This window comes from Python bivittatus, unplaced genomic scaffold (assembly GCF_059951505.1).
Source record: "Python bivittatus isolate LINGU-HERP-01145 unplaced genomic scaffold, Pbiv_v1 ctg000020_np1212, whole genome shotgun sequence".
In the NCBI taxonomy this organism is placed as follows: domain Eukaryota; kingdom Metazoa; phylum Chordata; class Lepidosauria; order Squamata; family Pythonidae; genus Python; species Python bivittatus.
Window position 1 is genome coordinate 104,244,953 of NW_028277030.1, and position 15,144 is coordinate 104,260,096.

The window sequence follows — 15,144 nt, forward strand, 5'->3', positions numbered from 1 at the left end:
AAGTCCTTGGATATATCCATGCCATTATTTGCCTGTTAGATCCACCCCTGATTTGGCTTATAAGGACCTCCAAGGACCCCTTCTTACCAATCATTTTTGAGATTATTAACACTTCTGTCAGGTGGCAGAATTTCTTACCACCTTAAAGATGTTGGTGGTGAGATCTTTGCTTAAGAAGCTTCCTCAATCCATTTCAGCAGTTACAGTGTTCAAAATCCCATGTTTAACTGAGCTGAAGGAGAAGGCAGTGGCAGTGTAAAAACGGATAGAGGAAACAGATTATCCAGACCTTTTCAGTCTGAATTAAGTCCTGTATTTGGCATACAGATGTCTTTAGTCACTGTGATAAACGATCTATGGAAGGTGAGAGATGGGGGAGTGAGTCCCCATTAATGTTTCTGGATCTCTCATCTCAACTGTTGTTATATAATTATCTTTTGGAAGCTAAAAAGTTGGAGACACCACTTTGTGGAGATTCTACTCTCATCACTTTTTGGTGCTGTTTGAAGATGGCATTGGCAAACATTGGTTCCACCCTTTTGGAATTATCTTACAGATTCCTGCAACGAATCTTGATGTTATTTAGGATGTCTCTGAAACCCTAGGATCATATATAGGTTTGGAGCCCTTTATCAGTAGTATGGTGATGATATTGAACTGTACTTGACCTTTTCTGCAAATTCAGAATTGACTTCTCAAGAATCGGCAAGGGACTGAATGTGAGAGAACAAGGGGAAGGTGAATTCAGCCAAGATGGAGTAGTTGTTTCTATGGGACAGTCTTTAGGATTCACATGATATGCTTGTTCTGGATGGAACAGGTTCAGAGTCTGAGGTCTTCTTGAATCCAGTGTGGACACTGGAAGTCACATAACATCTGTGCCAAAGGCGTCCTTTTATCAGCTTTGATTGATAAACCAATTGTGTCCCCACCTGGGGAAGAGAGATGTGTATCAGTCACATAATGATCTCAAATTTGGTTTATTGTAACATACTTCTTGTGTGGCATTTTGGAAATTGCAGCTAGCCCTGAATGTGGTAGGCAAAGTGAAGCTTCTCAAAAGTCATCTCTCTATTGAAACACCTACACTTGTTGTCAGTTGATTTCCAAGACTAATTAGCACTTACTTTGCTGTAGAAAGTCTTATACAGTTCATGAAACCTACAGCACTGCCTACTTCTGTATAATCTGCCCCATACCCCCAGGTGTTTTGCAGGTCCCACTATACATGTGTCAAACATCAACAGTTTTCTGGGAGATGAGGCTTTTATTGTGGAACAAGCCACCATTGGCCTTTTACAATGTTCAGAGGGTTTTTTTTTTAATGCTACTAATTGTATTGCATTGTTTTTAACTGCATGTGTGATTCTGTAATAGTATATAATCAGTTAGCTAGATCTTTTATATGCTGCTCAGAATCATTCAGGAATAGGTGGCAATACATTTGTAAAGTAAAGGAAATAAATTTAAAAAATCTCAACTCCGGCTTTGCTTAATTTACCATACTATTCTGAATTTGATCTAGATTCAGCCATCTTACATGAAGGTTAAGTGAACATTGTTTAACTTGCATGATGTATTTGGCCCACTACAAATTGTGCTTCTTTACAGTGCTAGATAAAATTGTTTACTGTGTGATTGAGAAATATGGCAAAAAGCTGTTCAATTTTCAATTCCAGGTCTACCTCTGATGCCCTTAACCTCTCGCAGCCTGCAGCTCGTTCCTTCTCGCTTCGCAGTATAGAAGTAATGGAACAGCTGAAGGAGTTGAACAAGATGCTTATGGCTAAGGAATTTCAGATACGAATAGATGGAATAGCCTTACTAACTGAGCATTGCAAGAACAACCCTCAGTTTGTCTCCTCAAATATTGTGCAGGTATCCATTTTGAATGCCAGTATCCTTAATTCAAAGATGAATTTATTAAAGTTGCGTTGAGCCATACCACCCTACTACCTAGCCAGATGAATTAATTTAAATATTAGCAGGCTTAGTTCTACTGTCACATCTATGTTCTATGCTAAATATAGACCCTGATGAATGAATTGGAGGATGATAACTAGAATTATCTGATTTCCTATAGTTTCCTACACTATTATCTCTATGAACAGTAGAAAAACCAGTTTTCTGGGATGTCTAATATTTACAAGAGATGTAGAGGAGCAATTAATATGATATGATTTCAGAGATGTACAGTAGAATATTCTATCTTATCAAGAACTCATATAATCACTTTTTCTTAATTACTATAGATGTTGTACTGCTGATCCCAATCAACAAAATGTGCAAAATTTCAAAATGTGAATGATCATCAGATGAGGGGAGTGAGGGCAGAGGTAGTCACAGCTCTAGGGTTTAAATTTGTTGTAAATGACCTCTCTATTAACACTTGATAAATGAGGGTATATACAAAAGAGATATTTGACTGCAAAAATATATTCAAATTCTTTTTTCATATACTGACTCATAACTTGGAAGAATTCTCATATTTCTGTGTATGTTATTTATGTCAGAATTTATTTGCTTATTTTCTTAATGTTAACAGATTTTTGATACTTTTACACTGAGGCTTCAGGATTCCAACAAGAAGGTGAACCAGTATGCATTAGAATCAGTTGTCTCCATGATTCCAGTCCTTAAAAATGGCTTAAATCCAGTCCTGTTCTCTGTTGTGACTATAGTGATGGACAACCTAAACTCAAAGAATTTGGGGATTTACAGCGCAGCAGTAAAGGTTCTGGACACAATGATTACTTATTTAGGTAATGGTTATCTACCTGCCACATTTATGTATTTTTGTGTTTGCTTTTATATAATTTCTTTCAGACCACCAGAGATTGTTGAGAAAGAGACATACAGAATTTTAAAGAAGACAGACTGTGAATGTGCTAGCTTAACGTATAGATTTTGGGACATACAGGTAGTCCCTGAGTTAAGAACACCCAGTTCACGGACAACCGATAGTTAAGTAGGGAGCCTATTGTTGCAAAATTCAAGTTAAATACACAGTGATTCTAGTTAAATACACAATGGCTCAAGTTAATTACACAATACTACTTACACAGTATTATACAATAATACTGTTCTGGCTTACATACAAATTTGACTTAAGGACAGACCTTGGGAACAGAACTCATTCTTAAACTGGGGGCTACCTGTACTTCTTTTGAGTTACAAATTGCATCCAAAGCCTCCCAAACTGTTTCAGTGTATAAGTTTAGGAAATGAGTTTTAGAGCAAATCTCTCCCCCAGTTCTAGTTAAGAGTGTTATAATAGCTTGTTTTTTTCTTAACTGTACTGCTTTGATTGTACTTCGTGTGTGTGTACCTTCAAGTCAGTACTGACATCTGGTGACTGCCTGGACAAGTCCCTGCAGTTTCTTGGCAAGAAGAAGTGGTTTGCCATTGCCTCCTTCCTAGGACTGAGAAAGAGTGACTGGCCCAAGGTCCCCCAGCTGGCTTTGTGCCTAAGGCAGGGCTAGAACTCACAGCCTCCCAGTTTCTAGCCTGGTACCATAACCACTACACCAAATAGGCTCTCAGTTTGCTGGGTATAAAATAAACTCATCTCTGGTTCTGTAAAACTGCCATCTTTCACCTCCTCTAAATTCTTACAAGAAAAGATGTACACATATGGGGTGGATAGATGCAGTATTGGAATTGAAATAACAAAGGCCTTCGTAGTGGATTATTGCAGATTGGGGGAAAACAATGCCCCATTAAAAGCTGACACTGCAGTGAAAACATGTCTTACCCATATGACTTGTGTGCTGTAGCTAGGGAGCTATCTTTATATTACTCTTTGTAGGGTAGGTACTCAAGCCTCTCAGGTTGAGAGGCCAGATCTGCATAAGCATTAGAGCTAGGCAACAGAATCATGTGAAGCTAACAACATAATTCTAGATTACAGAAGTGGAATGCCATTTTGTTGCTCTACCATGTAAAATTCAGTGCTACTGGAAGACTAAGCCATCTCTCATTTTTAACTGAACAGAGTAAAGAAAGCCTTCTACATGCAATCCAATGTGATCCTGCATTCTGCCACTCTATTCCTAAACTCAGTGTGCAGCATGTATACAGACAAAGTGTGGGCATGCTCCGGATCCCCAGGATTAAACAATGGCATCTAATAGGACCCATCTCTGTTATACTGCCTATCCAATGGGACAGCATACTCCCTGAAATTTGGATGGCCTCAACTTTGCTGGCCTTCTGAAAGATGTTAAAGGCCTGGCTCTTCCGTCAAGCATTGGACATGGGTATTATGTAGACCCATTTAAAGCAATGACTGTTTGTTTTGTTGGGTTTTTATCCATGTGCATAATGCTTTTTGTTTTCAATTATTAATATGGATGTTTTATTGAACGTTAGCCACCCAGCGTCACATGTTGACTAGGCAGCCATAAAAAACTATATTATAATAATAATTAAAAATTTTAAGCTTGGTAAGTTTGAACCCTGGTTTGCTTTTGCATTGCTTACTGTGTTAGCAATGCAAAAGCCAGTTTTTTGGTTAGTCTATGGTTCCATGTATTGTGCAAATGTAGAAATTTCAGGGTCAAGGTTATGTGTGCTGTGTGAATGTAGCCCATGAGTTATTTTGCTTTTGATGTGAGGACAATCTCCCAAATAAGCTTCTTCTATGCTGGCTTCATAGAAGCTCTAAGTTACGAGCTTTATCCAGCTCATTCGCCTATCTCTAATCCATAAATATCTCCAATATGTACTCTTCTTCTTCAAAAGAAATTTATGGTTTACTGAGCTCATTTCTGAAGAACAAACAAGCATAAATTCATGTCTAAATGACGGCTTCTTTCAAACATTGTTCTCCATAGGCAGAAATTGCAATTGCCAATAACTACACAACCATAACTATACAACCAAGGACTGCTGTAAATTCCACATCATACAGATTTATGTCAATATGAAAATACTATACTGGGTGAATAGACCAGACATATTATAGGATTTCATGAATCAGGACTGATGTTAGTACTAACATACAGATGTCCTAGTAGATTTATTTACATTCAAACCATGTAGTATTTCTGTGCCTATATTTAACAGTATGAGCGCTGAATTTAGAATCAGAAATTAATTTTCCTGTGTTCTAAATAGGAAGCATAACCAATGCTGGAAGAAGCTGGGAATTGTAGTTCAGCAACATGTGCACAGGTTGCCTATACCTGGCTAGAGACCTGTGTGTGTACAGAGAGTATTCTCCTTTGAACTATCTAAATTCTTTGCTTCTTTTACACTGGACCCAATGCCATACCTCTGAGAAAAATAGCCCTAATATTGGGATTAAGTTCAAAAAAGTCTATCAGCATTTCTATGGATCACTCTGGACATTACAGTTCTTTGTGTAAATTCTGACTTTGGAATAATATTGTTTCCCTTCCTTGACTGGGCTGGAAACCGCTTATCCTATCTATGGATGCTTTAGGACCTACCACAAGAGGACAGTATGTGTATATATTTCTTTGTCTTCCAGGGGAATTCATGGTTGTCATTTACGAGTATGGGGCTCATGTGAACCTTGGAAATCACAGGTTCTAAATGTTACTGGACAGAAATTTTTGGATTTGAAAAATATAATTAACTGATTGTAATGGCATATTAAGAATATTTCCTAAGATACCTTTTCCTTCCTGGGCTTGATTTTCATTACTTTATATATTCATTTTCTTTCTTGGTACTATCTTCCATGTAGCAAAATATAAAGCATGCAGCAACCTTCCTTCTACTGATTTTATGAAATGGCTATCTGAATCAGAATATCAGATTGAAATAGGCACATTATGATGTAAAGAAACTCTCCCATTTCTGTCAGAGCAAGCAAGCAAGATAGCTTAAAGTAATAATTAACATTAGCAATACATTTAAGATATATAATTAGGTTTACACTTGCATAAAGGTTCTGTTTGCATGGATGCAAGAAAAAAATGAATTCAAAAGGGATGTGTCCTCCCACTGTATTTCAGGATTTGAGTTTCTCACCTGGTAACTCATTCCTCACTTTGTGACGGCTGGCTGCAGTAGATAAAAAGAAAAACATTGCTGTCAAAAATTGCACCTCCCCATTTCTTGACCTTCTGGGAAAGCAGCTCTAAATTAATCTCCCATCAATGGCTTATTGGGGCTTTCATGATTCTCAGATGTTTTGAAATGTACAGCACATCTTTCTGGAAGACAAAGAAAGGAGAAATATACAAGTACTGGGCTTTGTTTTAAAATGAGTTTTGAAAGGCAGTTTTACAAGTGAACTAAAATCTTTAAAGATATTAATGAGGGGGCAATGTTCATCGATAATTAACACCCACTCCTACATGTGTGATATTAGCATTTCAAAGCAGTTGTTCATCCTATGCAGCAAATGGTGATACTTTCTATTAATCACTAAAAGGAGAGAGTTGCCTGGCTCAGCACACACACCGTCCTCTTCCTCATCGCTATCTGAACATAGATGACATTGATCAGAACATGGATTTTTTTGCTCTTTGCTACTTTGTTCTCTTTGATTCTTCTTGGCTGCATAATCTAGGAAGGAACAAGTTAGGAAGATATATATATTTTTAAAAATGACCAACTAACCAACCCACACCTGTCACATTTAATTAATGTGTATTTATCTGCTGTACCATTTCCCTCCATTATGAAGGTTTGGGGTAGATTGCATTTAAAATCAACTAGGCATGCTATCTATTCAATAAAATCAGATGGGGAAAAAAAGACTGAAATCTGGCTCATGTTAAATGCCTGATCCGGGCTTGTCAAGAGCCATCTAACATGCAAATGCCTTACAGTCCACCCTAAAGGTCTTCTAAAGGTATTGATAATTATCTGGGACAAATATTCCACAGTCCTAAGGCAACTCCACCAAAGCTACTTCATGTCTCTTTACTAATTGGTGTGGAAGAACCATAGGTCATACACCTTTTGCATCAAACATTTGCATAATACTGTAGCTGAAAGAGTAAAAGCTTGTTAAAGATACTCCACCTTGAAGAGTTGTGGATGCTGGCTTGGGTACATCAGGAGTGAAATCTGAATTACGCTGGAGGCTGCATTTTCAAAAGAAGACTGAGGCAGAACCAAGGAACAGATGGGACCAGTTCAGAAATTGCATTTGATTATATTTAAATGTAGTAAAAATTACATGAAGATTATATTACAATTAATATTATTGTCCATTTTTAAAAAATTTTTTCCCTTCTATCACATTTAGTGGCAACTATGGGAGGGCCTGCAGGGACTGTATATAAGTGATACCCAACTTTTGGAGCAGCTCTGAAATAAACCATACTGAGTTAAGTGGACCAACTAGATAGAGTGGGAGTGCTTCTCTCTGAATATCTTATATCAGTTGCATCTTAGGGCAACTGATCTTGAACTTCACAGATTTGAGATTGTTGCCACCTCCTTAACCCATCCCCAAATTTTGTAAGATATCTGTGGGGCTTCAGAAGCTCCTAACTTATGGCTTCTACTTCAGAGGAAATGCTCCAAAGACAGTTTGGCAGTGTTTTCTTGAGAACTGAAGGATGAGTGGTTTTCCATCAGTAAGTGCTCCCAGCTCCTGGTTTCTAAATTGCCCCCCTTCCAGGTTCCAGGGTGCTAATGCACCTAGGTACCACCCTTCCTTCCTCAACAGATACAATGAGGATGGATTTGCCACACCCTTACACAGTGGCCTGTTAAAACTTACATTTTTGGCCTTGGCACAAAAAGAAGAATGGTGAAGTAATAAGGAAGGGAAGAGGGAACTGGCTAGCAGCCAATTTAATACTCCCCCATTGGCCAGCTAGAGTGACTGCTGGCCAGCTTAAAGAAAGGAATCTTGCTAAGACTACAGAGCACTGCAAGAATACAACATGTGGTTGGGAAAGCAAAGTCGATAGCCAGGTAGAAGAGTCCCAAGAGAGGAATTGTTTGTGCAAGCATGTAGATTGCCTTTTGGCATATCTCAGTGGCTTATCTGATACCTTTTGAGTCCCCTAACTGCTGGCACTTGCTTTGCTTCACTGTAACCCAGAATCTAGTCCAACTGCTGTTACTCTTTCACTGCAACCTCCAAACTGTCCATCTACTGACAATCATTCTAAGCTTGTTTATTTCCCCTGACTTCTCAAAATTGCATCCAGGATTTCCATCATCTGATTATTTCATCTGAATATAACAAATACAGATGTGTAACATTTGGCAATTTGCTTGTGGGAAATAATGTTTGTTTGTTCAGTATGCTTTTAAAAATATCATTATTTAAAATAGTTTGCTTTTTTAATAGTGTGAGATGGATTGAAATGGGAGTGTTGATTACATTTGGATGCATTGGGAAAGAATGTCTGGCCAAGCAAGATACGTTGATGCCTAGTTAATTATTTGCAAGCAAAAGCAAACCGTGTGAGCTTCAGTTGTACAATTCTACCTTTTTAATTGTTACTTTTGTTTGCCAGTTGACTCTCACAGATGCAGTATCTGAGACAAGATATTCATACAGTAGTCATTTTGCTTCAAGCTCAGTTCTTTTCAAAGCCTTCAATTGACAGAATTAGTTACTGGGGAACTCTGATAATTGCAGTCCCAACACATTGGAAGAGTGCCAAGTTGGGGAAGACTGGCATATATTAATGAAGGATACTAGCTTGTAGGACCAATTCTAAACTTGCAAAAACAAATTCTTCTCAATTCAAGCACATCAACACCTGAAAATGTTCATTGTTTATTATGTGGTAACTTCTGTAACCTCCCACATCCATTCTTCATTGGTTGGTGATGGTTTCCATCCAAACAATATGTTTGTCCCTTTCAGATAACCTGTTGCTGCTTCAAATATTTGCCAGCAGGGTGCGTTTTATCACTGGCCGAGCTCTGCAGGATATCACAGATCGTCTGGCAGGTCAGAAAAGGCAATGTGTGGTGTGGAGTTTCTTCTGCACAATAATTCTGATAACAGCAGGAGACAAAGAGTTCCTTTATTTGCAGCTCAAGGCAGTATATTTCTATTTACAACTTTTCAAACTTGAAATGAGAATGACTGCTTATTGAGTATATGGGCAGCACTTTCTCTGGAGTATCTTTGACCTATTAGCACAGATATGTCTCAGTCTTAGACATGTTGTTTCTAGCAACATACTGGTAGGACAGTCACTTTGAAAACATTGGCATCAAAATGAGTTGAATCAGTTGGGCTTATTTCTCCAAAATAGACAAGCATATCTTGCAAAAATATATACATGATTTACTCTAAAGAGATTTAAATATTGCCCCATTCTATCTGTCAAGCGTATTTGGGAGGGGGAATTAGTGAGCTCCACTGAGTTTATTTCCAAATAAAAGATGCCAAAAATCAGCAAAGCAAAATTGTTTTTCCACAAATTTCTGGCTCAGTTTTATGAATATTTGATAGAATCAAATATGCCACTTTAGCTGCAGTTCAGATGTGGTCCAATAAGTAAGTGTTGTTTCTACTAGCACTTTCCTTCCCCTTTATTCTTTGTACAGTACTTACAGGTCTGGTTAAAGTAATTGGAAAACACTGAAGAAACCACTGAATTAAGAAACTAATTTAAGCTTTGACAAGAAGTCTGAATTAAAACACAGTGTACATTTTTAGATAGGCAACCATGATTTTACAAACTCTGAATGTTTTTCCTAACAAGGAATGAGAGGAAGGAAAGAGGATGTGGGTAGAACATTCTCAGTAAAATAAACCATGGTTTACTGGACCAAAGTCATTATGTCCTTTCTAGGCATTTGGATGACCCAGAAATGATTTCTGAGAACTGGTATCTGTGTCCTCACCCCAAAGGCAATTGCCACAATCTCTTTAATCTATTGGACAACAGAAGCAAAAGTTAGCCAGATGTCTAATCCACAGCTATATTTAATTGAGGTCAGATCACCAAGATGCTGATATCAGGCCGCCAAAACTGAAACTAGTTTCTTCAATATATGCAACTTATGACGATCATTCTTCATTGGCCACTGAGACATAGCCGGAGTCAAGATGTACTTCTTGCATCCTCATCAGATACCACCAAAAGGTCACTGGCATCGCTGGTATTTGACCCATAGAGTATCGTTTAGGGTTGCAGCTTAGAAACTGGATATGGTCATTTTAGATAGCTCTGTATATGAAATAAATAACCGAGGCATCTATTATGCTGTAAATCAGTCACTAAAAACAGGCAGCATTCAAGAGCTGTAATTTTTCCAGTGGGAAAAAAAGCACTGGAGCCACAAAACTGCAATAATGATAATTTAAGATCAGTAGAGCATCCATTTAGTAAAATTTCCAAATGTTTTTTATAGTAGAACAGTAAGTATTTACTCTATTCCTCTAATCCCTAGTTTTATGCAGTATAAATGAAGTGGTGCAACAATGACAGCACAGAACTGTTATCGGAGGTACACTTTCCCAACTTCTGTTCATTTAATTTTTGGGGTTTTTTTTACTGCTTGTGAAATGTTCTGGATGAAAATAGCATTCTTTTTAAAGCCTGTATGGACTGTGCATATCTACTTTTTCTTTTGGCTTAATCAATAGCTATATTTTCACAGGTTAAATTTTGAGTACACAGGACTTTAGATTTGATGTAATATCCCACCCTCAACTTTTTGAATAAATAATTAATAATAATTATTTTCTTGAAAACGTATATGAACTATGCTGTAATCATCATAAGCCAGAATATTAATGGTAACTTTGCAAGAAATGTCCAGCAGATGTTGCAGAAATTATTATTTAGCATTTCTATAGTTTTTACAATGAGCAACACATTTGACATACATTGTTTCAGTAATTCTAACAATAACCATATAAGGTAGGTCATGGTTATCTCACATTGCAGGCTGTGACAGCAACTTCCCTAAAGTCACTGTCAGGCTCATAGCTGAAGTGAGAAGCCACAAGAAAAATAACATCCAAAATTTAGCAAGGGTCTTTTCCATGTCCAACAGATGGAAGGTACATTTCAGCCTCTTCCAACCACCCGGGGGTCTAAGCCAAGTGCATCAGGTTGGGAAAGGCTGGTGTTTTTGACAGATACAATGGTGTTGCAGATTCCTAGAGTATGTGAAATAACCTTAGGATATTTATCCCGTTCTTTCTACCTTAGCTGAAGGAAAAGCACGATAATGCAAACAAACACAGAAGATAAAATTAAGAACAAAACTAAGTTCTTAATTAATTTCTTTTTTTTAAAGAAAAGAATAACCAAACATCAGTAGTCAGAGCTGCTGCTGACATACAAGGTGCTCTTATGCAGAATTCCACTTAGCGCCCCTCCAAAACAATGTTTAAATATTCAAAGTATATTAAATATAGTTACGTAACAAAATTATTCACAAAGTTTCAAAAATAATAAAATAACAAAAATGAAACATAATCTAGATTCAAATCACATTTATGTAAGTTTTTGTTTCTAACCTATTTTGACTTTCTTGGCTTTTAAGTTTGAACATTTCTTTGTTAATTGTAGCAATAGGTCTGTCACTGGCCTCTGTGGCTGACTGTACATGCACGAAGTTTGTGAGCCTAGGTTGTTGATACTGAATCTCCTTCTCTTTCTCAGATGGTCTCATTCTATGTAACTATGCCACGTGGCTTTTGAAACAAAGCAGATGAGGCCAGACACTGATCAGATGGGATGTGCAGCCTTCTCGGCGCAGAGCACATTGTTTTCTATTCAGCTGCATGTTTGGCCTGAATAATGACTTTTTTTCTAACTTGCAACTGGTGCCTGCCCCTCATGCAACGTGTTAGTGTGGCACACAATTTGCACACCAGTTTGTGGCACCCTGTCAGTAGTCAAAATCTCAAATAGATAGCAGTAAATACTGGCAATGTACCAGCCTAAAGTACTGAAAAGTTTGTTAAAATAGTCAGACTCTATATTCCATTACTTGAAATATGTTTGTGGAGACGTCCATGGGGACTAATTTCAACACTTTTAGCAATTCTGCGAGTTCTTCTTGTTCTATTACAAATCTTATTTCAGCTGTTGACAATTTTATTAGAAAAGACGACCCCATGTTCACTCTCTCCCTGCAAACCACTTTATGTCTCTACTGCCATGGTCCATTGATACAGTCCAACTGGCAAGGATTGCCTATGTAAGCAATCAAGAATGGAGGAAACATAGTGAGAAGAAAAAATGCCACTGTTACAGGCAACCGCAGAATATTTTCCTGAAATATTTCCCCTTTTTAAAAAGTACTGATTTATACCTAACATCAACATGAGAAAATATTAGGCATAGGCTTAAATTTAAATAAATGTTAATGTTATCTATTTCATGGTGCAATGTTATTTATGCTTATTTGAGGAGAATAATGGCAAACGTAACTAAATTAACAATTGTTCATTGAAAAGCAAACTGTCTGAACAGCTTGTCAAATTTCCGTGCTGTGAATGTGATCATAAAAGCGAGCAACTTCTAGTTATTTGAAGATCTCCAATCTTCTGCTTTGCAGGTCTTGTGACTGTTGCTTATCCACGGAAGCCTCAAGTTGCAGAACGGCACATCCTTCCTGTTCTCTGGTATTTCCTAAATAACATGATTGGTAATGGGGTATTACCTGGGAAGAGTGGAAATGTGAGAACTGTGGTCTCTAAACTGGCTAAAAGCTTGCACAAACAAATGGGGCTGAAACTTGAGGAATATGCTTCCAACCAACCACAACATGTGATCAAACTCTTTCAAGATCTTCTAGATATGGATCTCCAGTGAAGAAAGCCTGTTACCGTCTCTGGGACAACTGTAGCGTGACATTTCAAGGGAGAGCAGCAATGAAGTGATGGATAATGATACAGAACTTGCCATTACTTAACCTTTTTATTTTTTAAGTGTAAGAATCTCCTGTTGAACGCTTATAGTAATAATCTACAATGGAAAATGTATATAATATATTTTGCTGTAGAATTAAATCACCTATTTTTTTAAGATTTAAGCTGCTCAACTTTTGACCTATAGAGATTTTATTAGTGACAATAATACATTAATGACACAGCTGTAGCTTTTATATGTATAAAAAAGAGAATTTTATTTATGTAATACATATTTGTCAAAATTATGTGATAAAGTGATAGAGGTAAACCATAATACTGCCTCTACCACTATGGATTGCCAGTTAGGGAGATGGATTACATGACCACAGAAAGATGTCAGCCTGAGCTTCTTCTGCTTGAGCAAATACCAGTTAGCAGTGGCTTCCAAACTGTCATGTAGACTGCCTAGTGAAGTTATTCCTTAGATAGCTACTGGAAATGTTTGTGAAGGGAGGAAGAGGAAATCTGAAATATAAACATTGGGCTCAAAATGCATAAGACCACTTCCAAACAATATTTCCCCCCCATTCAGCTGACCTGTCACAGAGGAGATGGTGCAGTTTTTCCAGACATCATCCACTTAACTCTGGTGTAGTATATTCTCATTTCTTCATTGTCTTTCCTCCTTAGCATAATAAAAGCTATCAAGGAGAAAAAAATGGAACAGTCATACAGTGCCTTTTGTCAGGTATGTCTGGTTGCTGTCTGGAAGTACCAAGAAAATCTCATTTATCTGATATTATGTTAGGAAACAGAAATGATATAACTTGTTACTATTTTCCATTTATTGTTTTTGAATCTGCCTCTCCTCACTTAATTAGCAAAGTATCTATACAGTAATACAGTAGAGGGGTTTGGAACATCAGGAATTGTCTGGGTATACTCCAGAAGCACCAGCCTTCGGCAGTGATTTCCAGTTCATGCTGAAACACTGGAAGTCAAATTAATCCCTGCAGAATTTCTATATGGAGAGCTGTCACTTGCTGAGATTGTGTAAATGTCCATCATCATTAGATCAATATCTTTAAAAAAGTAAAATGTTTTAATTATTAAAAATATGTTTTAGCCTCCTTTTATTTGCATTTCCATTTTTGATTCTCCGGGTTCAAAAGGCATTAAGTGTCAGCCCTGTAGGGTAGATCAGACTGAGAAATCAATGCCATATTGGTCAAAAACTACTTTTATTAGAACAGCTACAGTAACAGAATTGTGCAAGTCTGAATGTGCTTCCCCCTCCCTCACTTTACCTCCATGTGAATTAGGAAGGGGCCTGTATGAGGCATTTTCTCAAATTAGTTTCTTGGAATGGTCTTAAGCCTCACTTGTCTGATCATTGCCTTGGCAATGGATCTCTCCACTGTCCTTCAAGCCATTCCCTGTTGTCTCTACATTGAGCTGGGAGTGAGGTGGGAGGATTATCTCAAGGAACAGATGCAAGTAGCCTGGGTATTTTGTCTAAACTAGCAGTAATCAGCACCAGGAGTTTGCAAGTGCCCTTAGAATGCTAGAGGTTGCTTCTCATGAACGTCTGAAACATAAAAGGCTTCCTTTCTTAGCCTAAATGTAAGACCAGATAAAGTGCTCTCCCAAATCAGACCAAAAGCCTATATATTCCAGAACCGTTTCAAGTTTTGAGAATGGCCAGCTTGATACCTCGGGTGGGGTGGGGGGTGGGGGGTGGGGGAGTACAAATAGAATGTGAATGCAATTCTCATAATAATGAAATTCTTTATCAAAGTCTTTGACAATATAAGACCAAAAGCACTTTTAAAAACTCAAGTGATATTAGGGTTTGGTGCTGTTCCTTATGTCATTTTAAAAGGTCTATGAAGCCAGGGGGAAAAGGCATGTGTCAGTTTGGGGTGAATTGTTATCAGTATACTGAAGATATTCAGCTGTACCTCACCACTCCAAGCCATGTCAGGGATGCTGTGGAAAGCCTGAATCAATATCTGGAGGCTGGAGTAAAATAAGCCCAAACTAAATTCCTCCAGGATTGATTGCTGTAACGTCAATGAACATTTGGAAACATCAGTCCCAGTAGTTACTCTGAATGAGGTTAAACTCTTCCACAAGAAGTTGGTTTCTGACCTGGGGCTCCTCTTGGACTCTTGGCTGCTGCCTAAACAGCAGGTGGGGGCTGTGGCTGGGAGGGGGGCTTTGCCCATCTTTAGCTGGTGTGCCAATTGCCTACCTGGACCAGGATTCCTTGGCAAGAGTAATTCATACCCTAATCACAACATAATTGGATTATTATAACATGCTTTATTTGGAACAATATTTGCAATATTTGGAGAAAACACAGAAGCTGT

General features: G+C 37.8%; 1 protein-coding gene across 1 annotated transcript in view; it reads left to right on the forward strand.

Annotated features, from left to right (window-relative positions):
• Positions 1-13,892, forward strand: part of TOGARAM2 (TOG array regulator of axonemal microtubules 2) — a 44,789-nt gene extending 30,897 nt beyond the window's left edge. Inside the window, exons 14-17 of the mRNA XM_088131970.1 lie at positions 1,680-1,878; positions 2,546-2,762; positions 8,813-8,899; positions 12,478-13,892. Coding sequence (XP_087988096.1) covers positions 1,680-1,878; positions 2,546-2,762; positions 8,813-8,899; positions 12,478-12,734 — 760 coding nt within the window. The 3' untranslated portion in view covers positions 12,735-13,892. The remainder of the gene's footprint in view (positions 1-1,679; positions 1,879-2,545; positions 2,763-8,812; positions 8,900-12,477) is intronic.
• Positions 13,893-15,144: the final 1,252 nt, after the last annotated feature.